General features: G+C 58.3%; 2 protein-coding genes across 3 annotated transcripts in view; one reads left to right on the forward strand and one right to left on the reverse strand.

Annotated features, from left to right (window-relative positions):
- The window catches only part of SREBF2 (sterol regulatory element binding transcription factor 2), a 57,600-nt gene extending 42,080 nt beyond the window's left edge, over window positions 1-15,520 (forward strand). For both annotated transcript variants that reach the window (XM_070411219.1, XM_070411218.1), the window contains exons 12-19: window positions 4,083-4,251; window positions 5,761-5,878; window positions 6,683-6,792; window positions 9,680-9,812; window positions 10,377-10,545; window positions 11,605-11,790; window positions 13,159-13,270; window positions 13,732-15,520. In XM_070411219.1, the coding sequence (XP_070267320.1) occupies window positions 4,083-4,251; window positions 5,761-5,878; window positions 6,683-6,792; window positions 9,680-9,812; window positions 10,377-10,545; window positions 11,605-11,790; window positions 13,159-13,270; window positions 13,732-13,952 (1,218 nt within the window). In that variant the 3' untranslated portion in view covers window positions 13,953-15,520. The remainder of the gene's footprint in view (window positions 1-4,082; window positions 4,252-5,760; window positions 5,879-6,682; window positions 6,793-9,679; window positions 9,813-10,376; window positions 10,546-11,604; window positions 11,791-13,158; window positions 13,271-13,731) is intronic.
- A 2,441-nt stretch (window positions 15,521-17,961) lies between these two features.
- SHISA8 (shisa family member 8) lies at window positions 17,962-23,098 on the reverse strand. The gene is made up of 4 exons (XM_070411221.1): window positions 22,246-23,098; window positions 19,543-19,676; window positions 18,624-18,770; window positions 17,962-18,396 (listed from the first exon to the last, which is right to left on the reverse strand). The coding sequence occupies exons 1-4, from the start codon at window positions 22,764-22,766 to the stop codon at window positions 18,020-18,022; spliced, it is 1,179 nt and encodes a 392-aa protein (XP_070267322.1). The 5' UTR covers window positions 22,767-23,098; the 3' UTR covers window positions 17,962-18,019.
- Between the last annotated feature and the right edge of the window lie 1,383 nt (window positions 23,099-24,481).

The raw sequence follows: 24,481 nt of genomic DNA on the forward strand, positions 1-24,481 counted from the left end.
GCTATGTCCCTGTCCCAGATCTGTTCTTAAAATAGCTGTCCTTTCCTGCTGTGCCGAGGCCCCTTTTCCTAAATCAAGGGCTCGTGTGATGGGTCTGCTCTGGATGCTCTAGGACAGTGGTCGGCAAACTGCGGCTCTCGAGCCACAGGCGGATCTTTGGCCCCTTGAGTGTGGCTCTTCCTAAGCCTTAGAAGTACCCTAATTAAGTTAATAACAATGTACCTACCTATATAGTTTAAGTTTAAAAAATTTGGCTCTCAAAAGAAATTTCCATCATTGTACTGTTGATATTTGGCTCTGTTGACTAATGAGTTTGCCGACCACTGCTCTAGTATGTTCCAGTGCCCTCACCCCACACTCCGTAATGGCCGAGTCTTATGTGTCTTGAAATCTGGAAATGTCAGGCTTCTGGTGTTAGTGATTAATGTTGGCTCTTCACCTTCCCATATAAGTTTTGAGATCATCTCGGTATCACAGCTCCTACTGGGGCTCCTATCGTTCTTATTGCTAAGATGCAGCTGTCCTTTAAAGGGAATTAGAGAGCCTGTTTGTGGGAGACGAGTGTGGCAGCTATGGGTCGGGAAAACAGTTCCCTTGAAACTGGTCCTGCCCATCAGCTCCCCACCCCCCGCCTCCCGGAAAATACTTGGTATGTCTGACTAGCAGCGAACAGTTTGATGTGTCTTTCCTCAGAATTTTCTTCCTGTATATACTAATATGTGTGCGCTATAATTTATTTAACATAACCATATCAGAAATCCGTTTTGCCGCTTGATTTTTTTCAACCTAACGGTAAATCTTGGGCCTCCTTTGTCACCTTCGCCTGCAGAGGCACATGGCCCCAGCACGTGTGTACCATTGTTGTTTGAGCCAGTTCCTACTGAGGAACGTAAGAAGCAGCGTCAGAAGCAGTGCTGCGGGGAGTGTCCTCTCGCACTGCCTGCACCCACTTCAGGTTGCATCTCTAGAAAGCAGTGATGTTGGGTCAGAGGGTATAAATACTATACCATGAATGGTGTTGACATTTTGCGGTTTTCAAGAAGGTGAGGAGAGGGGAGGACCTGACCCTCTGGGCACGTAACTGCCCCTTTCATCCGCTTGCTTATTTTGGGACGGGATAGATTAAAGAGGCCTAGACCAGAGGTCCTCAAACTTTTTAAACAGGGGGCCAGTTCACTGTCCCTCAGACATTCCACACATGCGCACTGCGGGCCCAGGACGAGTCGGCTGCTAAGCAGGACAGGCAGCGGCGGCAACAACACCAGGCGGGCCGGATAAATGTTTTCAGCGGGCCGCATGTGGCCCGCGGGCCGTAGTTTGAGGACGCCTGGCCTAGACAGTACTTTCTTAATGAGGAAGAAGCTTTGGATTCAGTTGAACATATTTAGCAAGTGAGTGAGGCTTAGGCGATAAGCAGAGGCCTCTGGAAATGGTTTAGGCCTGAGGTCCCCTATCTTCCTCAGTTCATAGCACCCTTTGTGTCTGTAGTTTTTTCGTGATTTGTCTGGGCTAACAGAAATGCCTAATAATTCTGTGGTTGGTTAGTTAGATACAAATATCTTACAGATATTTATGTTTTAATTTAGTAGCTATTAAAAAATAATACACAAAATTGAAAGGAGAAATTTTTCTTAACCATAGTTACTTACCAGTGGGCTGTGTGTGTCTGTTGGGCACCGCACACCTTCTTAGACTTCACAGTCAGATTGGATGCCACCACCTTCATTTCTTGTTGTACATCTCCTTTCACTCAGCACTTGCTTTTTATTACAACCCCCAGAAACTCAGCTTCGCAAAGATGTGACATCACCAAAGGAAGGTCGTGCGATCTCGCGTTGAGATTGAACTACCTCCATCTCATGCTGAGCATTGCTGTATTTACCTCAAAAATGTAACATCCAGTTCAACATACACTTCACATTCTGTGTATTGTTTTTCGACGAAGCTTTCTTTTCACTCCTCATCTCCGACAAGTGCACTCTAGCCCGCCACTGGAAAGTGAAGAGCAGAAATGTGGGCGGGGAGACAGCCCTCTGCCTCCTCTGGAAAGGGGTTGGGGAAGCAGGAGAAAACGAAGGCTAGCAATAAACCGTGCCAGCCATTCCTGTGAACTCATTAACATGAACTCATTTCACTGTCGCAACCATGCCATGCGTTCACTGTGGTGCTTTAGGGTGCCCTTGGCACACTATTTGAGAACCATAAGGTCACAACCTGGAGTTGGACTGGCCCTCAGGATATAAACAGTTCTGAGTGTCCTGCCTCCGCTGCTGGATTTGGCAATTAGCAGATGAGTTATAGGGGAGGAGGCTCTAAGGCCCTGGCTTGGGTAAGCTCTGGTGTCTATAAAATTTAGGGAAATTGTCATAGGGTGATAATGCTAAGAAAATTAAAAGAGCAATAGAAGTTATTTTCTCAATTTCCCTTCTAGAAGCTGTCCTATGGATGACTATTACCCAGGATTTATATTTCTTATTAATTCAAACCACTAAACTGAAACTTCTCCTCCACCCCAACTGAGATTTGTTGTAACTAAGGTTTTTCTTTTCTTTTTAGGGAATTCAGCTTTAAAATGTATTTTAACGTAATGATTTCTAAATGGCTTCTCTGGGTTCCTCTTTCAATGCAACCCAAACAGGCTTATTTCTGCTTCTGCTGGTGGGTGACATTTGGTCCATGTCCTCGGTTTCCCCTGAGCAGCCATCAGGCAGGTACTCTCGGGAGACATTGGAGAATTGGAGAGTTTCCAGCTGTTAGAAGGTTCTCCAACTTCAGGGGCCCTGGCATTGCCGCCGGCCCACCCCCAGCCTCCTTGGGAGCCTCAGCGGCTGCTCCAAGCACTGCCATTCCAAGCTCAGGTCCAAGCTCAGATTGAGCAGGCGCTCTCCTGAGGGTCAGGAAAAGGTCTTGGGATCCCTTTCATTTGCTCTTCAGGACCCTTTTTCAGGCACGGTAGTCAGTGAAGAGGAGGAAAGGCCATAGTGCCACCAGCCTGTGATGAGAGCTTGAAGCAAAATGCCCCACCTGGCCTCCTGAGTGCCGTGATAATATTCGAGTGTGTCTGTAGAGCAATTTGGCCAGGTCATTTTCTCTCGGATTCAAGCGGCTGTCTCCAGATTCCCATGGAGAGGAGCCGTCTCCTCAGCCATGTTCCTTGAGTGGCGCATTGGCGATGCTATTTCTGATCCTGACATTCAGGTCTTCTGAAGCCGTTATATTAGCTGATGGCTACTTAGAGCCCAGGAAAGGTCAGAACCATCAGGCTGAACCAGACAGGAAGACAGCTGCTCCGCTCATGGTGGGGGCCAGGGTAGAAGTGTGACATGCAGGTCTGTGGGCTGGCCCAGTGCCCTCTGTGGGCTCCTGAGCTCCCTGTGCATTGTGCTCCCCTCCCCGTCCCCCCTCCTGCCTTCTGTGCTCATTCAGGTCGGCCTGTATCAGGTGGCTTTATGGGTTAGAAATCATGGGTTTTAGACTGAAGATATCCTCACTTAGAAAACAACAACCCTAGCCCTGTGGTTCAGTTGGTTGGGTGTCATCCTGTGACCAAAAGGTCACTGGTTCGATTCCCAGTCAGGGCACATGCCCAGGGTTGCAGGCTCCATCCCCGGTGCGGGGAGTGCAGGAGACAGTCGACCGATGTTTTGCTCTCCACATCCTTGTTTCTCTCTCTCTCTCTCTCTCTCTCTCTCTCTCTCTCTCTCCTCCTCCTCCTCCTCCTCCTCCCCCTTCCCCTCCTCTCTGTCTAAAAGTCAATAAAAATATATTTTTTTAAAAACATAAATGACAGAACTTCTGAAACCAAGGATAGACAGCATTATCCCTGTGGTTCTTGTTCCTGGGGCCGTGACGTCATTACCCTGCAGGCAGAGGAGAGGCCCAAGGGGCTGGGCTGCTGGCTCTTGAATTGCCCAGCAACGAGGCTTTCAAAGTCTTCCTTGGTCTTTCCTTGAAGGCGGGCCACTGGGCCACTGGCCCTAGTTTCAGGGGTGGCATTTACTTTCAGGGTCCCAGCCCTGCCCTTGCCCTTTCCCCCGCCCGCCGCCACCCCGGTGTCACACGTGGTCCTTGTCCTTCCACAGAGCTACTTCCTCAATCGAGCCCAGAGTCTGTGCGGCCCCGAGCGCAATGCTGTCCCTGACTCGCTGCGCTGGCTCTGCCACCCCCTTGGCCAGAAGTTTTTCATGGAGCGGAGCTGGTCAGTGAAGTCAGCTGCCAAGGAGAGTCTGTACTGTGCCCAGAGGAACCCAGGTGAGAACCCCTGCAGCCACTGTGAACTGGAGAAAGATGAGACCCACCAGCACGGTGAGGTGACTGTGCCCTGGACCCATGGGGACACAGGATGTCCCAGTCTCGTTTTCCCCGAAGCTTAGGGAGGTCGTGAGCCTGGTCAGCAGTTAAGCTGGGTTTGCAGCTTCTGACAGCCCAAGCCCGTGCTCCGTACATCAATCAGAATGTTGTTGCCCTTGTTCTGGGCGCTTTGGTGACACGGGGATGTGTGGAGTGCTGTTCGCTGGCCTAGGTCCCACTGGAAAGCAGACAGACGTATGTGGATCTGTTAGGGAACAATAGGCGACAGGCGTCATCACGTGCTCAGAGGGGTGCAGAGACAGGGCTCCAGGCGTCGGGAGACGCTCGCTCACTGTCCCTGGTGTTTGACAGTGATCGGAGTCGACCTGCCAGGCCTCGGAGTGGCAGGGGCTGCATGGGTTGACTCAGACTTGAGTGGCCAGTGGCTTTCTGCTCTCTGTGCTGGTCCCCTCTCTACACTGGGGGTGTGGGGAGAGGGGCATTTCCACAGGGACAGGTGTGTGTGTGTTAAACATTTTGGAGAGGAGGAGCGTCCACTATCTTTTTTTAAAAAATAACTTCACTGCTCAATATGAAAATGGTGCATAGCACCAAAAAGTAAAGATGAAAGCAAAAGCCAGCCTAAGACTCTCAGCCACACACACACACACACACACACACACACACACACACACACACCCTGCCATCTGCTTTGTCCACACCTGGCCTTTCACTGGCTTTCTTACCTTTTGGAGGCTCTGGATCTAGACCTTGTCACCTGGAATGTGTTTATAAGTGTCCTGCCTCCTTGTTCTTGTCCGGTTTAGGCTCACAAGTGTGTGTGTGTGAGGGGAGGGGAGGGGCTGGTGATGCCCTGCTTTGGGCCTGCGTGGGGGCTTCCAGCTGTCAGTCAGCTGTTGCAAGTGTTGCAGGGCCCCTTATTGATTAATCAGCGCAGCCGAACCGTCGCTGGCCCCAGGTCCTATGACAAGGCTGTGGAAAGCAGGAGCAGGGTCTTCCTTGTCGTGTCAAGGCAGCGGTCGCCTCCTTTTCCTCCTCGGTGGCTTCCTCCTGAGCCTCGGGGAGAACAGTGCCTCTGAGACTTGGGGCAGCCATCTGCCTTCCCATTTTCTGTTTTCTGACAAGGCTTGCAGCCACTGGCCTTGAACGGAAGTACTGAGCTCATTGCCAAGGCAACACAAACACATGCACACGCACACGCACACGTACATGCACACGCACACACAACCCATCCCCAACCATGCATAGTCTTGGGCTCTGCATCTGAGGCTGACACTGCCCTCCGGCTCCTTCTCCCACCCCCCCCCCACCCCCTCACCCCCGCCAGCTTCCATGGATGGGATAGCTATATCTTGAGTTCCTCTCCCCACCCTGTTTTCTATGTAAAGACAAAATGGGCTTATGGATAAAAATCCATTTAACCCTTCTCCTGGGCTTCCATTTCTTCAGCTGACCCCGTTGCCCAGGTCCACCAGGCCTTCTGCAAGAACCTGCTGGAGCGAGCGGTGGAGTCCTTGGTGAAGCCTCAGACCAAGACGAAGGCCGGAGACCAGGAAGAAGAGAGCTGGTAATGTCCGCACGATGGCCCTGCCGTGGCTGTCTGTCCGGGAAGCTCCAGGGCAGCTGTGAGGCCCAAGCTCCTGGAGGAAACAGGCCCTCACGTCGGGCCTGTAGGAAATGGAATTCCTCCTTTGTATGTATTCCTCCAACTTGGCCGCTGCCCTTCGCTCCCAGGCTGAGTGTGTCACTTTCCCCTTTCCTTTCCCCATCCCTCAGTGGCGGAGTCAGTTCTCGGAGCAGGTTGGGGATGTGGTTTCCTTCGGGTGGGGAGGGCTGCCAGGTTAGGGGAGAGGAATGGAATGCGGAGAGCTCAGCAGAGGCAGCCACCTCTGGCCGACATCTTGGGGACCCAGACCTTTACTGAAAGTTCTTAATGCTTTCATAGTTCATAAGCACAGTCTTTTCTTCGCGGGGTAGATCATTCTTGTACAAGGAAGGCCCAGGTCCTGACTGAAATGCCCCTGAGTGGGAAGGGGAGGGCATTTCTGCCCCAGAGATCAGAAAAGTTCTGGGAGTGGTACCATTTGAATTGGGCCTTGAGGGGAGGAGTCGGGTTTGGGGGCCAGGAAGGAAAGAGAAAGCCCGGCCCACCTGGCAGGCAGAGGGAAGCCGGTGTCAGTAACATGAGAAGAAGGAAGGCCTGTGGAGAGTGCGAGGGGCGTAGGCGCGGAGCTCAGGCTGTGCCTGGCATGGAGGAGAAGGGGCCGGAAACGGCCATTGGGTCTCAGAGCTGGAGGACTGACCAGCCAGGCTACTGGTGTGGCCCTTGTGTTCATTCTGATGGACATGGGACTCTTTCTTTTCATTCTAGTGAGTTCTCCAGTGCCCTTGAGTACCTGAAACTGCTTAATTCTTTTGTGGACTCTGTGGGGATCGTGACCCCGCCCTTCTCCTGCAGCTCCGTGCTCAAGTCCGCCCTTGGTAAGCATCTTGCAGGGTGGCTTCCCGGGCCCGGGTTGCTTAACCATCCCAGCCTCCCCAGGTAGTTGTGAGTACACACCCGAATCTTTTGGATCTGAGGTTTGTATCTACAGCTCCCCCAAAGCCCTCCCCACAGTTACCCCTGCTGGCAGCATTCTGGGGTCAGGAAATAATGATTCTCCTAGAAGTGGCACGTGAATGTCTTCCCTGGGTCCTGGCTGGCAGGGCAGGTCAGCCACCTTCCCAAACACCCAGAACAAGACAGGCAGCAAGTGGCCCAGGGCCCAGGGGCTGGCGGGGACTCACCTTTCAGACACCTAGTCGCCCACCTCACCCCAGGCTGCCTTGGGTCTGACACTCTCTGATGAAGAGACCTTTCTGTACTGCTCCAGCTCCCCATGGCCTTGGGTGACACAGGGCAGTCGCTGACTGAGTTGGCACCAGGACATTCTTTGTTTCTGTCTCTAAAATGCCAGCCGGATGATGGCACATCAGCTGCCACCTCCTGGGCTTCTGAGGCTGCTGGAAGAAAGGGGGTGTCATGCTCCCTGGTAGTCACTCTCCCTAGGGAAGGAAGGATCGCAGAAAACTGGCTGCCCTATGGCAACTGCTGACCTCATGGCCTGTCTTTATTTCAGAGTTTAGAACACACTCTTAGGCCTTTTATTTTACATGTCTATTCCACTGGCATCTTGAAATCACTGGTATCATAAATTTGCAGCTGAGAAAACTAAGCCTCAGAGAAAACGACTTAAAAGGTTCTAACACAGTGGTTCTCAACCTCTGGCCCTTTAACTACAGTTTCTCATGTTGTGACCCCCAATCAAAATTATTTTCGTTGCTACTTCATAACTGTAATTTTGCTACTGTTATGAATCGTCATGTAAATATCTGATATGCAGGATGGTCTTAGGCGACCCCTGTGAAAGGGTCGTTTGACCGCCAAAGGGGTCGCGACCCACAGGTTGAGAACCGCTGTTCTAACATGTGCCCAGCCAGTGTTGCTCAGTGGTTGAGCATTGACCTATGAACCAGGAGGTCACAGTTCAATTCCCAGTCAGAGTACATGCCTGGGTTGGGGGCTTGATCCCCAGTAGGGGATGTGCAGGAGGCAACCAATCAACAATTTTCTCTTATCATTGATGTTTCTATCTCTCTCTCCCTCTCCTTTCCTCTCTGAAATTAATAAAAATATATATACTAGAGGCCCGGTGCACGAAAATTTGTGCACTTGGGGGGGGGGCGGGGTCCCTCAGCCCAGTGCACCCTCTCGCAGTCCAAGAGTCCTCGGGGGATGTCCGACTGACGGCTTAGGCCTGCCCCCCTCGGACATCCCTGTGGGAGCGCATTGATCACCAGGGGGCAGCTGTGGCCCTGCCCCCCATTGCCCCTCTGCCGTCATCGTCACCGCACCCCCATCACCGTCCCCTCCCTCTGCCCACTGGCACCTGCCTTGGCTGACTTGGCGCCATCCACTCTCTGGCCCCGCCCCCTGCTGACCGGTCATTCCACCGTTCAGTTGATTTGCATATTAGGCTTTTATTATATAGGATTTTTTTAAAAGGTTCTAACATGATCCTGTTCCTACAGGTACTTTGGAAACACCATTTGTCATGGCTGGCCATTCAGGTGTTTCCAGCTCTTTATTTACAAATAACACTACGTCTTTGTTAAACTTTTTTTCTCAATTTTAGGTCAATTTCTTTGTGATAAATTGCCCAAATGGGATTATCAGGTTAATAGGAGTGAACATTTTTAAGGCTCTTGATACATATTGCCAAAAGGTGCTGGTGATGCTTGCACCAGAATGTGTAAGGGCAGCCCTGACTGGTGTGGCTCAGTTGGCTGAGCGTCATCCCATGCCTGGGTTGTGGGCTCGAGTCCCAGTAGGGGTGTGCAGGAAGTAGTTGATCAATGTTTCTATCCCTCTCTCTCCATCTCCCTCCCTCTCTCTCTAAAATCAATAAAAACATTTTTAAAAAGAAAAGAAATGTGAGAGTGCAACAGAGGCCCCTGGCCCATCACCGGAAAGTAAAGATGGCATGTGCCAGCCCTGGCTGGTGTCGCTCAGTGGCTAGAGGTCAGCGGAGCACCAAGGGGTTTCAGGTTCAATTCCTGGTCAAGGGCAGGTATCTGGGTTGCAGGTTCGATTCCCCAGCCCCAGTCAGGGCACGAGTGGGAGGCAACCAATTGATGTGTCTCTCTTGCATCGATGTTTCTCTCTTTCTCCCTTCCACTCTCTAAAATTCAATGGGGAAAATATCCTTGGGTGAAAATTAACAACAACAAAAAGAATGGCACAGGGGCCTGCAAGTCCCCAGCATGGCCGGCAGTCGGCAGCAACACCTGGCCAGGTGCTGCGTTCCAAAAAGCTATATAATTTATTTTTTTGGAATAAAGAAACTTTAGACTCTTCAGTTATTTTGAACCACAATGATAAATTTCTGTGATGTGTATATGGTGTGGGTGGGGGGCAGCTGAAATTTCTTAGACTTGACAGGCTTGGTAAATCTGATTGTAAATTTAATTTACTATAGACCAAAAGAAAGAAAGAAAATTACGATAAAGTCATGAACAGAGAAAACAGGAAACAATGAAAAGTTTTTAAAATCAAGGTCTAGCTTCTAAGGATATGATGACTAGCTTTTCATTTGTTTCATTCGTGTATTAATAATGTCTTGGTTGTATAAAAAATATTTTTTGAGTCTGTAGGCTGCTTATTTTGCTGTTGCCCAGATTGGTATTTAATATATGGATAAAAACAGTCTGTACTTAAAAAAAGAAAGAAAGAATGGCACATGCCACGTGGGGACGAGGTGCCTCCCGCAAGCGGGACTCACAGGTCTCTGTGGGTGATGGAGGGACGTTTGGTACCATCCCCCCTCAGGTCCAGACGTCGTCTGTCGTTGGTGGACTTCTGCCATCACTATGGCCATCGGCTGGCTCCAGGGAGACGACACGGCTGTCCGTGCTCATTTTACCGAAGTAGAGCGTGTCCCCAAGGCCCTGGAAGTGACCGAGTGAGTAAGCCTCTGTGACCACTTCTCCAGGCTCGCTCGTCTGGGTTAGCGGGAGGGAGTAGGTCTGGGTTGCCATCAGGGTGAAGGGTCAGGCAGTCTGGGGACCAAATGACAGATGGAGAGCTAGTGAGAGGGAGGACGAGGCTGCTTCTCTATCTGGAACCTTCTCCCTAGAAAGCCACTCAGCTTGCTCCCCCAGTTCACTCAGGTCTCTGCTCAAATATCATCTTCCCAGAGAGGCCGTCCTTGATCGCTCTTCATCCATGCCCTCTGCTCCCTCTGCGCGGCCTTCCTTCATGGCCCTTTAGGCACCCTCCATTGTGCTTTCCGAGTTTATTTCCCGTATTTATTGTCCGGCTCCCTCACTAGAAGGGGAGTGCTGGAAGGAGGTGCTGTAGGTGGGCAGCCACCCTCGCTCACCTGGCGCTCCAGATCTGGAGCTGGGGCCCTGGAATCTCTGTGGCAGCATTTGAGTCAACAGACCTACATGTCATGGCAGTTTGGGGTGCGGTGGTCACCTGTTCAGGCTCCCCCTCACGCTCCCTCCTTCCTCTCACCACCCAGGAGCCCCCTGGTGAAGGCCGTCCTCCACACCTGCAGAGCCATGCACGCCTCGCTCCCTGGGAAGGCAGACGTGCAGCAGAGTGCCCTCTGCCACTGTGAGAGGGCCAGCGGTCACCTGTGGAGCAGCCTCAATGTCAGTGGGGCCACCTGCGACCCCACCCTCAATCACGTGAGTGGGGGCTTACTGGCTCCTCTGGAGGTGCCCCACTGTGGTGCAGCTGGTCGAGAGCCAGAGGCTAGGCAAGCAGCGTCCTGCCCCAAAACAGCTTGTTGGCCCAGGTGGGCTCCCTGCTTAGTCCTGGGGGCAGGCATGCTCCACCTGTACCTTTCCTTCTGGCCAGGACTCTGCATTTGCTCCAGGCAGCTTGCACAGCCCCACATCCCTGCAGGCCAGCTTTGGAGTGGCCCCCACCCCTCACTTGCATACAGCACGCTGAGCGCACTGGCCGCATCCTCCTCACGGGCAGCTGTGGTGCATTGTAGTTGCATTGCATGTTCTGGTGGTACCCATGCAATGTTTCCACAGTGCATCACAGAGGCCTGTCCAGCCCTCGAGAGACTTCCCACCTGGCCTTGTTCAAGGACAGGGCCATCCCCGCAGGGCCATGGCGGGAGTGGGGAGGGAGGCGTGCACACAGCTGGACGTGCAGCGTTGTGGGAGGAACATGGTTTCGCTCCGGAGAGGGAGGGACGAGGTATGTCCTGGAGGGTCAGACTCTGAGCCCTTCGTTGGAGTTTGGTCCACGGCAAGCAGGCTGACACTTCTGGCCAGGGGTTGCCAGTGGCCCAGGACATTGGGTGAACCCAGGACAGATGCCAGCCCTACGGGACAGGCATTGTGCAGAATGGGCCCCAGACCAAAGGCCTGTGGGGGGCCACACCTCATTTGTGCCTTTCATCTGCCGGTCTTCAGGAGAGAACCAGTCTCTGCTGAGTTTGGGGAAGGAGAGAGGCTGCCAGCACCCTTGGGGCTATGTTTCTGGGTGGGAGAATGGGCCCCGAAGAGGGAGACCCCGTCCAGCCTCACAGCTCTCAGAATCAGTCCCAGGTGACTGCACCGCCCATAGGTCCTCCCTGAGCTGACCCCTTAGAGGCGCCAGGTTTTGTTTGAGGGTGGCCTTCTCCTGGAGCTGCCGGGGGTTGGGCTGGGAAGGACTGGTAAGTGCTGGGACCTCTACTCCAGCAATTGTCCCGTCACCCGTCTCCTCCCCTGTGACCCACCCCACAGGTGGTCCAGCTGCTGATCTCTGACCTGCTCCTGTCGCTGCGGACAGCACTCTGGCAGAAGCAGGCAGGAGCCAGCCAGGCCCTGGGTGAGACCTACCACGCGTCTGGTGCTGAGCTGGCTGGCTTCCAGCGGGACCTGGGCAGCCTGCGCAGGCTGGCACACAGTTTCTGCCCAGCCTACCGCAAGGTGAGACCCAGCTACCTGGTGGAGGAGGGCAGATTGGGGCCCCCAGGGCCCAGCACAGCACCAGCATGGGGTCAAGGAGTTGGTCCTTGGGGGTCACCCCGCTGCCTGTCAAACACTGGCTTGGGTGCCGAGGGTTGAGCACCTGCTGTATGCCTGGCCCTGGAGTGTGGTGAGCAGGCCACACAGGCCACAGACAGGCTCGGGGGCAGGGCTCCCGGCCCCATCTGGAGTGGGAAGGACACGAGGGCCTCTTTGTGTTCCTCACAGCTGGCGACAGTGACAATCTCCTCAGAACTGCAGTTACTCCTTCTTCTGAGCCACTGGGCGCTTGGGTTCTGCTGCCTAAAACTGCGTAGCATCCGCTCGCGATGGCTCTGGGTTGTAGGCCTGTGCTTCCTGGACTCACATCATTCCGTTGAATGTTTTACTTGTACTGCTGATTAGAGTAATGCCATCTACGTAGTTTTGCCTGGATTATTTTCAAAAAGTTCAGGTGAGGAGGCCAGAATATTAGTGAGGGGATGGGCTCTGAGTGAGGCCGCCCTCGCCCAAGGGTGCTGAGGGACCTCACAAAGTTACACTGAGGCCACCGTGCAGCGAGCTAGGACACACAGCAGGCAAATGCAATCATCAGAGAGCTACCTTCTGGAAACAGTAAGTGTGCCCCAAGGTTCGGCGGCCCTCTGGCCTGCTCAGGGCACGGCTGGCCTGAGGCCCCCCTTATAGCACCATTGCCATCCTGCCCCAGCCACGCTGGGACCCTTCCGTGGCTCCCCACTGCCTCTGGGTGGCACCCGGGATCCCCACGCACACTGAGATAGTGAGGCACAAAAGAGTTTAAGAAATTAGAGACCTAGGCCTGGTCCTGTACCCCCAGCTCATGACTCATATTTATAGAAGAGTTGCTGACTTCCACCTGGGAACCTTCTGGATTCGAAACAGGATCCTGGACCTCCCTGGCTCCAGCCCAGCTGTACCCCTAGACCCCTCCTGTCCCTGCCTCACCTGTCCTATTTTCAAACTGGAGGCAGCCTCCACGGATTTCAGGCTTCACCCAGTTACTTGTCTTCCAAGCCCAGAGGCTGCCTTGGTCGCTGGTAGCCTTTGCCTCTCTCTCCCTCGTCTCGCTCTTGCCCTCGCCCGCTGGCCTGTGCTGTGTCCCTTGTTCCTGCCACTCCTCCAGGTCTCTGGCTTGTATTGGGTCAGAGTGAGGACAACAGAGGTTGCTCTCAAGGGGTGAGCAGGGCAAGGTGGTGTGGAGAGACAGGGTGTCATCAGGTGGCAGATGACACGCTGCAGGGAAAGGCACCTGTACCTACTGGGCACAGACTAGAGAGGACCGAGGCCTCACTGTCCCTGCCTCCCTAGGTGTTCCTGCATGAGGCCACCGTGCGTCTGATGGCAGGAGCCAGCCCCACCCGCACCCACCAGCTGCTGGAGCACAGCCTGCGGCGACGCACTGCGCAGGGCACGAAGCACGGTGAGTCCAGCGCCCCAGCCCCAGCCGGGAGGCCTGGCGTGGGCCCTGCCTGAGCAGGGAGGCGCCCGCCCAGCACTGACCTCAGCAGTGTCCTCAGGGGTGGTGTGCGGAGGAGAGGAGCCCAAAGCCTGACTTGATGGGGTTGCCTGGGAGGGTTTCTGAAGGCACGTGGGGGTCGGGTGGCTGTGGGTCCAGCCTCAGGAGTGGGGAGGGGGGCTGGGGATGTCCCAGTGCAGGAGCCGGAGTGGCAGCATGGGCCCTGGAGCCAGACTCACGGCTCCTTCTCGGTGCCAATGATAATAGCCGAGTGATGCCGGCCAAGTTCATCTCATCTCGCCTGTAAACTAGGACCTAGGCGGTGTGAGGATGAGGAAATGAGTCCGCATCAGGCCCTGGAGTAGCACCTGCATCTTAGTGGGCTCTCAGCGAGCAGCTCCAACATCTGTCCCTCGTTTTCACAGGAGAGGTGGACGCCTGGCCCGGCCAGCGAGAGCGGGCCACTGCCATCCTGCTGGCCTGCCGCCACCTTCCCCTCTCCTTCCTCTCCTCCCCGGGCCAGCGGGCAGTGCTGCTGGCTGAGGCTGCCCGCACCCTGGAGAAGGTGGGTGACCGGCGCTCCTCCAACGACTGCCAGCAGATGATTGTCAAGCTGGGGGGTGGCACCGCCATCGCCGCCTCCTGACCACTGGGCCCTGCCCACCTTGGCCCACTGCCTCTGTCTCTCAGTCTCCCTCTCTCTCCTCTATCTCTCAGTCTCTCCTTCCTCTCTCTATCTCTCAGTTTCTCCCTCCTCTTTCTCTCTCTCCTCTCTCAATCTCTCCCTCCTCTCTTTCTCTCCCTCTCCCTCCTCTATCTCAGTCTCTCTCCCTCCTCCCTTTGGGGGCTGGGGGATGAGCCTTGTCTTCTGAGGTGTCACCTGCCAAGGCTGTGGGACCACCTCAGGCCAGTGGACCCCTAAGCAAAGCCCCGTATAGCTGATGTGGGTAGATGCTGATGGTCCAGGGCCCAGTGGCCCTGAGTGGAAGGACGGCAGGAAGTGGGGGGACCCTGACTTGAAAGCAGCAGGAGGAGCTCCAGGCGGCCCAGCCGGTCTGCAGCCCTCCCAGGATTCTTTCTCCGTCTCTCCCCCTTCCTGCTTCCTTGTTTTTATCAGGCTTTCCCTCTGGGGGACACGGGTGTCTGGGCACCAGAGCACTTCACCCTTGGCACGGTGCCCAGCACGCACTCTCCCCTTTTTTATACGAATGTTTTTATATCAGTGTGCTTGGGTTTGCCGTGATTCAGGACTAAGTTGCTGTGGCATCTTTATTTCTCTCCCTGGGTCTGCGTTCCCTCCCCTGTGCCTGACAAAGCCAGTTCATTGTTTTCTCTTTATTACACAGGACAGCCAGGGAGGAGGGGAGCCCAGCCCTGGGGAGGCGGTAGGGAGGCAGGGGGCACGCCTGGGGATGGATGAAATAATGTCGGCATTATTTTTTAATTTTTTAAAAAATAAATGGTATCTTATTTAATTGTCCTGTTCCTTCCCATTCCCCCACCCCCTGGGATTTCGGCCCAAGCTCAGGGTAGGCCCAGGGACTGGGAGAGATGAAGCCACCACTGGGACTGGGGACAGGGTCTTCAGCGTGGGTTCTCAGCTCCCTCCCACCCAACTCCTACTTCCATGGTCTGTTTTTATCCCTAATTCCTCACCTGAAAATAAGCCAGGGTGGTAGGGACCAGCCCTCAATGACAAGCCCCTTTTTGGGATGGGCACCAGGAATGAGGCCCCTGCCTTGATGGGGGTCCTGGGAGGAAAAGTGGTCCCACTTTTCGGGATCCCTGGCTTGGTGCCTCCTCTGAGGTGGTTTCTCCGGGGCCTGAGGACTGCTTGGCACCCCAGAGCCTGCTGGGACGCTGAGAGGAGCTGTCCTGCCTCCCTCCCTGGCTTCCCATCCCCTCAGGTTGGTTGGGGCAGAGAGGGGGCAGGGGCCCGGCACAGGTTGGCGCATGCATACAGCGGGGGCCACCCTGACATAAGTACGGGTCAGCCTGGACCTTGCCCACTTCCTTTCTCTTCCACCCTCCCCTCCCACTGTCATGTATGGCCCTTGTGTCACGTGTATATACTGTGCCTTTTCTCATTGTTTAGGGGTGGGAGGGTGTTGTTTTTCACTGAAAGGGGGATACACCGATGGCAGCCTTGATGTGGAATCATTCACCATGTCCTGGATGCAGGTTATTCAATAAACACCGGTTGGTACCACCCAGTGTGAGGTGTGTGAGGGTCTGTAGTGTGCTGTGGTGACTAGCCAGCTGGCTGCATGGCTTGGCCTCCAGTGGGCCAGGGACTGAGGACGCCCCTCCCTTTGTGCTGAGAGCTTCCTTCCCCCACCCATGCACCCGGCCCTCCTTCCACACTGGCTGCCTGGCACGCACTCCACGGCTGGGACAGGGCCTGCTCATTGCGTGCAGGACAGAGCTGGCTGGTTGGCTGACAGCAGCAGTTCTTGGGGATTTGGGGTGCTAGGCCCTGAGTTCACCCCTCTCACATCTCTCCCTTACTGGGTGGCTGCCCCTCAGTTTCCCATCCTCCCTAGGGGCAGTGAGACTGAGGAGACTCACGGGCCCACAAGTCACATCCAAGTCCAGCTCCTCTAATTCCCAGCTGGGTCACCTTGGGTGGCCTCAGCCTCCACGTGCATGCCTACAGAATGGGGTGACATCCATGCCTTTGGCTACAGTCCCCATACGTTTGTTAGCTGGTTTATAGGTGCCTTGTGAGGCTGATGAGGGGCCAGACCACAAGGAGTGGTGGGGGCAGGAGAGCTGAGCCCATTGGAGATGGAGTGCTGTGGCCTGAAGTTCATGGTCACCCAGCCTGGCTGAGAAATGGGCCCAGGCCCTTCAGCTCTCTCAGCCACTGTCTTCTCTGAAGCAGTCACAGCAGGCCACACTGTCCCAAGGGGAGGAGGGGCCTAGCTGCAGCTGGTCCTTGCCCACAGTTCTCAAAGCAGCATTCCCACTGCTGGTCATGCCCATGGCCATACCCTGGCCCCTGGGATGGAGGTCCAGGGTCCTTGGGACCTCGAAGGAGCAGAGAGGTAGAAGCCATCTCCCCCAGCACAGCACAGCCAGGGCCTGTCCCCAGGTGGGTGATTGTGGGTGGCCGATGCGCCCAGGAACCTGATTCTTTTTTGTGGTTCTGGGCTGGCTACGTGACTCAGTACCCACCCACCTCCCCTGGCTCCACACAGCTCAGGAGAGGCCCTGGAGCACCCCATCCCCACTCTGGGTTGAGGGTGTGAAGCTGTCTCCCCCACAAACCATCGGGGCCCTCACAGCAAGCAGGACATGGGCTCTGGCTCTGCTCTTGGGGCTTCTGGGTCTTGGTTTCCTCAACGGCCTTTAGACTGAGGTGGACCAGCCTGCAGGTGAAGAGCTGCTGGGTTTGGCGCCTGAGGGCAGCCCAGCCAGCGGGAGGAAGGTCTGAGACTGCCTGCACCCTGGGGCCCCTCTCTACCAACACATGTGCTCATACCTCCCCTCCTCCCACTGCCCACCGCCTGCCATGCCACCATGGGGTCACAGTGGCAGAGAATATGGGGGAGCCAGAAACAAGTCAGCTGAGGGACCTTGGCAAGCTACTTAGGTCTCAAAACCTCAGTTTTCCTTATTGTAAAGCCATACACCCACGGAGCTTCTGTGAGACCTAAATGAAAGAAACGGCAACAAACGGGGGCCATTTTTATTAAAACAGTATCCCATGCCTAGGGTACACAGACGGCAAAGGCCCAACTGGGTGGCTTTGTTGAGGTCACACAAGGGGCACAGCCCAACCCTCAGCCTCCCCAATAGTACCTGTCACAGAAAGTCGATGCGCACAGGCTGCTGGCACTGCCCTGGGCCACAGCAGGTGCCTGGAGCCTGCCTGGCAGGAAAGGGGAGAGCTGGCAGTGCCAAGCATGTGTGGTGTGAGCACCCCTGTGGGGGCACTGCCAGGGCTCAGGGTCCAGCATCACCATCCCCTTTCCTTCCAGAGCAGCTACTGGGTGCAGGCTCTGCCACCCTGAGCACCAGCTGTCCACCGGGCCCACTGCCCACACCCATTAGGGGGGTGGCTCTGGGCCAAGCTGACCAAGTGGCCTGCAAGCCAGGGGCCGGCCCAACGCCAGACAATGTCAATGAAGATCAGCCTGGCTCGGCCAACTCAAGCTGTAGAGTGGGTGGTCGCTGGAGGGGGTGCTCACCTTCAGTCAGGGGCATGGACCCTCCAGCCCTCACCTGTGCGGGAGCCTCAAGATGGCTAATTGCCTCTCCCCTGGGTCCCCTGTTGTGGACATTCAGCCCTTACCACCCCCTCCAGCCACTTCTTCCGGCTCCTAGAACCCCCCACCCCCATAGCTCTGGGGAACAGTCCTCTGCTTTTGCATATGCTGTGCCCTCTGCCCGCACTGCCGTCTGTGCAGTCAGTGACCAGTACCTGCCATCAGCCCCTCTCAGAGCCAAGCTGGGGCTCCTTTATTCTGGGGGATGGGAACCACAGAAAAGGGTTTATTTACATCGGAACCCGCGCCCTAGGACCCCCAGGACAGGCCCCTTCTTAGCCCCACAGGCTCCAAGGCCCCCAGTCCAGCCTGGGCAGGCGGGAGGGCTGGACTTAGGTGGAGGGTGCCCCTAGCCCCCGTGACCCCTTCCCCCCACCCCCCGACCAGGCTGATGGCGGATCCTTGGTAGAGGGAATGCTTCGAAGAACCAGCAGCCCCGTCTTCATACGGTGACCTCTGCTTTGCTGTTGGTGCTCAGGTGTCCACGAACCGCGCAACTGTAGAGGCCAGGGGGCTGCGGGCGGAAGGCCTTGGGCAGCTTCTCCACGCGCCGGGGGTGGCCCGACCGCCGGGGGGCAGGGCCGGCCTGAGCCGCCAGGTGGCCGCGGGGGGCTGGCCGAGCCGGGCGGCCGGTGGTCCAGGCCTTGCAGTGGCCGGTCGGGGCGGCGCCGGCGTGGGGCACGTAGCCGGGCGGGGCCCAGGGGCAGGCGTCGAGCAGCGCGGACACGTCCTCTGGGGGCCGCGGGGGCCGCGCCGGAAGGGTCAGCGGGGCGGAGGCGGGCGCCGGGAAGTGCTGGTAGAAGTCCTGCGGGGCGGCCTCTGTGGGGACAGAGCGGGGGTCGGGGGTGGGGGGCCTCGGCGCCTCGGGGCGGGGCCGGGAGGGGCGGTCTGATGCGTGGCTGCCCACGCCCGGGGTCTGGATGCCGCAGGGGGCGCTGCCAGTCTGCGGAGTCTGGGCGTGGGGTGCGCCCGAGGCCCGACCCGCAAGGCTGGGATCTTTGCAACCCGGTGGGCCCGGCGCTCCTCGCACAAACTCGGCCACTCACCTGAGGCCTTGAACGTGGCGGCCTTGAGGGTGGCGTACTTGGCGTAGTCCGGCTGCAGCGTCAGGCTGCCGCTGCCCTGCAGCCGCGGGCCACGCGGGGGTCCCGGGGTCGCCGACCCCAGGGGCACGTGGGTGTGGCGTTTCTTGTCTAGAGCGGGAAGGGGGCAGATGAGACTCAGCCCGCTGACCGGGGACACACTACCCACACTACCCTCTCCCACAGCCTCTCCCAGCAGCAGTTCAGTTGGATGGCCATTTGGGTGAGACAAAGTGGAACCTGTCTTCGTGGCAGAATCTCCAGCGCCCGTAACAGGGTCTGGCTTATAGTAACATGCATAGCAGCCAGTCCTGAGTGGGTGCTGAGCTAATGGGCGACTCGCCAGCATGTTCAGCTTGAGCCAGGCAGAGCCCCTCCCCCCCACGCTGGACCTGCTCCTGGTGGCTGATGGCGATGGAGGGGGTGTCAGGATTAGAACCCACAGAGCAGGGGGCAGGGGGGGACAAGGGGTGCAGTCAAGCCCGACTCTACAATCAGAGGCCAAGAGGGAAGCTTCAGCCTGGAGGGAAAGGCCTGCAAGAGGACCCTGGCCAGGCAGACCCCAGGGTGCTGAGCCTGGAACCACAGCGGAGCCAGGGATCCCTGAATCAATTGGGAACCTTCCTCACAGAGTCCTTGAGGCTAGAGGTTGCAGGACCCCTTGGGGTGGGGGTGGGGAAGGGGGTTATCGCCACCAAGGAGAGCTGACCAGTTTGCCCAGCTCCCACTCACACACCTGCAGAGGCCGCAGCTCATTTCCATTTGGAAGCCGTCTGCTCAGAGCCTCTTCCTCCGGGCACACCCTTCCCTGGCTCCCAGGCCCATGTCAGACAAGGAGGCCTGCGCTGTACGTCATCACATGCCCGCCCACCAGCCTACTCACCTGTGCTGTTGTGGGGGGAGCCTCGGGGGAGGCCATCACCCATCTGCACCTGGACACAGCTGCCCAGAGGCGGGCCCAGAGGCGGGGGCAGTGGCTCCTGGGGGCCTGGCTGCTTCAGAAGTTCCGTCAGTGTCCTGTGAGGAGAGGATGGGGAGAAGCTTGTGGGGAGCACAGGCCTCCCAGCCTCCAGCTGCCCCATCGGCCAGGCCCTGCCTATCAAAAGCCAGCTCCCACCACCACTGCCTCACCGTGCGGCTCTGGGCAGCTTTTTCAACCTCTCTGGGCCTCCCTTCTCTCTGTGATTGACCTTACACCTCTAGTTTCCACTGCCAGGCACAACCCGTGGCCCCAACATGGCCACCTCACAGAGCAGGTCAGGACACGGGAATGGGGCCACGGATGACCAGGGCCAGCTTGTTTTCCAAGCCCTCCCTGCCCCCTTCCTGGAGTCCACTCCCCAAAACCCTCCAAATGAGCCTCCTGTCCCAACACAAGTTCTGTGAGCCCATCAGTCTCCTGGACCTCGCTCCCCCGGCTGCTGCTGCCGACAATACCCTTTCCTCCATCTCCTCCCATAAAACCGCCCATTCTTCAAACCTGGCCAGAAGGCCTCTTCCAGGAAGCCTAAAGCCGGCCTACCTAACTCCCCTCCTGCGGCAGGGGCTTCTGCTGGGTCCTGGGACAGAACTGCCAGCACCGGCATGGAGGACAGACAGAAGGGAAGGGCAGTCAGGAGGTGCCCCTGTGGCTGCCCAGCATCAAAGGCTGTGTGACCTTGGGCAGTGGCCTCCCTGGTACCAGGACATCCAGCCCCACCCCAGCTGTGACAGCACCTAACTTAGCCTTCCCAGCAGACAGCCAGACCCAGCCTTCAGCCCAGCTGCTTCAGCGCCCGGAACCCATGATTCTCTCCTAGCTCCGTCTGACCCTCCTTCTGGGGTTGGGCCTCCAGTGGCTGGTTCGTGAAGAAGCACACTGCGGGTGGGACACCTGGGCCGGGGCAGTTTGGCTGCAGCGTGGCAGGTCTGAAAGCCCACGCCTACCTGAGCTGACCTTCATGCCCCACCCACACCTCGGCTGCCCACCTGTGTTCTCTCATCTCTTGACAAACACCCCTCAGCCAGCTCTCCCAGACACCTGAGCAATCCCCATGCCTTTAGGCCTTTGCACAGACTTTCTCTAGAGACAGCCTCCAGCTCCCCTCCAAGCCCTCTGCGGAGCCTTTCCTGACCAACCATCAGTCTCAACAGGCAGAATTACAGGTGAGACTTGGGGGCGGGCCGGGGGGGGGGGGGGGGGGGCAGAGCACAGGGATTCACAACACACCCACCCATGAGCTCAAGTTGGGTTCCAGGTCTCCCCAGAGGAGAAAAGGGAGTCAGGGCACATGGGGGCCTGCAGCTTAAAGAGGAAAGGACTGCCCGGCCACAGCGCATATTAGGGCTGGGCCAGCTCTTCCTGAAGTTCCCCGGACCTGCTTCCCGATGGAGGAGGTTCAAGGTGAACATGTCAGGAGGCTGCCCCGGCCACCCCATCTATCCCATCTTAGCCCTCCGTTCCTGCTGCCCACTCTGGTCAAGGACATGCTCCATCTCTCCCCTCACCCAGCAGGAGGGACTCCAAGCTCCCGAGGCCCAGGCCCAGGCCCAGGCCCTGCCCCTGCAGCATCGGGACCCAGGCCGAGAGCCCCCACATCACAAAGGCAGCACAGACACGGGAGGCCAGGGTCCCAGGCAGCCCCAGCTCTGCCCTGCAGCCATCTGGGAGGCGTGGGCTCAATGGTCTGGGGACAGGGGGTCCAGTGGAGTGCCACCGAAGTGCTCTCCTCTGTCCCTGAGGCCTGGGAGAGGGAAGCGTCCACAGCTGGCCCACCCAAGCAGAGAGGCCTCTCTCTACTGTCACTTCTAAATACCAGCCTGTCACCTACAGTGTCAGCAGCCTACGTGCCCAAGGGCGACAGGACTGGAGTGAGGAGGGCCAAGGACCAGGACAAGAGGGTGGCTGGGGCGGGCGTGTGAGTGTGGGGTGTGCTGAGGGCTCCAGGGTCAGAATCCCCGAGTCCCTGAGTGAGGAAGGGACCCTGGGACCTGCACATCCCACGACACAGAGCTCAGCACCCAGCCTGCACTTGTCAAGGCCTCCCACGCGGCCATCCCCTTTCTGCACCAGGGGACCCTCGCCTGTGGGTACTGAGTGGGGTGAGTTGGGGGGGCCTTCTGAAACCCCAGGGAAAGGTCAGGCCTGAGTCACAGTTATGGGAGGGCAGGGAAGGGGTGGAAGGAGGGAGGGAAAAGTGAGGGGAGAAGCTGGAGAGCCAAGGGAGGTGCAGAACAGTCCTCCCCCCTCCATTCCCTCGGGGCCCAAGACACCCAACAGGACATGAGCCACGCCCCCACTCCGCTAATGGGGCTCGGACCCCAGACCCCCTCCCCTGGGCGCGGAAATGGTGCCCCCTGTCGGGCGACCGGCCTTCCCCGCCCACACGCGGGAGGTGGCCCAGCACCCAGCTCCGCCGGAAGGTCAAGGGGAGACAGGGCGGTATCAGCTGTCTCCCTCCGTGAAGTGGGGGGTGGAGGAGACAGAGACGGGGAGGGAGAACCCGGAGGAAGAGGACCAGAGTTCCAGGGGGGCGCGAAGGATGGAGGGTGGCGAGGGGGCGCCCCCGGGCAGGCAGGGCCGTCCCGGCGGGAGGGGCGCGCTCACCTGGTCACCGTGCGCCGCGCGCGCGGGCTGTGCGCCCTCTCCAGGCCCAGGCGCACCCCGATGCCCGTCAACACCAGCAGCGCGGCGACGCCGCACACCGCGTAGACGGCCGTGTGGCTGCGCTCGCGGCCCGGGTCCCGGTGCGCGGCGGTGTCGCGGGCCCGCGCGGGCGGCCGGCCGGTCTGCACCCAGGCCGGCGTGTCGTAGTTGGAGCAGCGGCTCTGGTCCAGGCGCCGCGGCCCGTCGTGGCAGCAGAAGCGGTAGCCGCACGTGCCGCAGCAGAAGTTGTAGGCGCCGGAGCTGCAGTTGAAGGGCGGGTCCCACTGGCCCATCACGTCGTAGTAGCCGCGGCAGCGGTCGCCGCGGGCCGGGGCCGCCGTGCCGGGGGCCGCGGGCTCCGGAGCCTCGGGGGCCCCCGCGCGGCCCGACGGCGGCCGCGCCAGCAGCAGCCACAGCCCGAGCGCCAGCCGGAGCCCCGGGCCGTGGCCCCCGCGCGGCCCCCGCACCCCGGCCCGCTCCATCGGGCCCGCACCTTCGGCTACAACGCCCCTCGCATGGCGCGCGCCGCGGCCGCAGGGATCGCGGGGGGCCGGCTGCCTCCTCGACCGTCTGTCGCCTCCGAGAACCCCAGGCCCGGGTGGGCTCCACTTGCTCTCGGGGCCGGTGAGCGTCCTCCGCCCGGGCTCACCTCGGACCCGAGCCGGCCGGTCCGCACCCCGGGACGTCCCCGGGCCGGGAGGCGGGTCCTCACCTGCGCGCGGGCCGAGCCTTGCCCCGAAGCGGGTGTGCGGGTCGGGCCTGGCGGGGGCGGCGGGCCGCCTGACGGAGCCCTTCCCGCCGCCCGCTCCGCTGCCCGCGCTCTGGCTGCGGCTCCGGCTCCGGCTCCGGCTCCGGCTCCGCGGGCTGGGCGGGCGGGGGAGGAGGGCGCGCGGGAAGGAGGGCGGGAAGGAGCGAGCAGATCCGGGGAGGAGCGCGGCGCCGCCAGGGGCGGGAGGGGCGCGGGGCCCGCGGGGCCGGGACGCCCCCCGGGACCCCTCCCGCCATCATTCCCCGCAACTGGGCCCTCCCGGGACTCGGGACTGTGGCTGCGGACACCGGCCCGCCGCGCGCGCCTGCGTCTCCCAGGTGAGCGGACGGAGCAGCCGCGGGAGAGGCGGTCATTGCCGCCCGCCGCCCCTCCGCCGCGTCCTCGTCCCTCCGTCAGTTCAGATCGGGACCGAGAGGAGAGAGCGGAGGCAGGTCCCTTCCCCGCTCTGCATCTACGGGTCCCCGCCGCGCTGCTGGGGCGCAGCGTTAACCTGGGGGCTCGCGCCCCGGTCCCAGAATGTCCTGGACGCCGGGCTGGGGTCCTGGGGTGTCCCCGCACCTGGCGCGCTGGCCTGGGCCTGGCCGGCCCCCTGTGTGTAAGGGGGACCACCCCGAGTCGGCCCCTGCCATCGAAGGGGGGGCGAGGCCATGGCGGACCCTCTGTCCTGCCCCCTGCAGGCCCTCTGGTTCTTTCACAAGCCCTGGGCCAGGTGCTGGGGCGGGTACCCAGGTGGACAGGCCGGGAGCTGGCGAATGCGACCAAGCAGCAGCTCTTTGCTTCTCTCTGCCTCTGTTTCTCATCTTAACATTAAGAAAGAAAAAAAAAAACCACTTCGTAGGGGGCTGATATGTTATGCACCCCCTCCAAGAGGCAGGGGTCAATATGGTGCCTCCCATTGTCCACATGGGGATGTGGAGAGGGTTCAGTTCTGCCAGTGTCTCCACAAAGCGCAGGCCTCCCCCATATCCGCAGAATGAATGAATGAATGAATGACTCTAGTCTCTATAACGTGAAGACTTCGGGCTCATAGGGTCCGCGCCCCTTTGCATCCTCTCTTCACTCAGCGACTGGGATCAGCTTATAAAAATGGAGGAGGTGGGAGAAGAGGGAGGAGGATTTACATTTTAAGGAGGATCAGGTCCTGTTGCTGAGACGAAGGGCTGACAGACTAATTTCAGGTATTAGTGGGCTAAGAGAGGAAGCGGGGTGAGCTCTCTGCAACACCCCCTCAGGGTGCTTGTGTCCTGGCCAATGACAGCCTCCCCCGCTCCACCCCCCAACACAACACTCCTCAGATCCAGCCCTGATGACCCTGGTCTATTAAAAGACTGTTACAGACTTTGAGAAAAAGAAAATAAATGAGCAAAGGGATGAAATGAAATCACCTTCATCCCCTCACCAGGGACAACTGATGCTGAGATATGTCAC

This window comes from Myotis yumanensis, unplaced genomic scaffold, assembly GCF_028538775.1.
Source record: "Myotis yumanensis isolate MYYU_CA2020_CCGP unplaced genomic scaffold, mMyoYum1.0.hap1 SCAF_3, whole genome shotgun sequence".
NCBI classification, from domain to species: Eukaryota; Metazoa; Chordata; class Mammalia; order Chiroptera; family Vespertilionidae; genus Myotis; species Myotis yumanensis.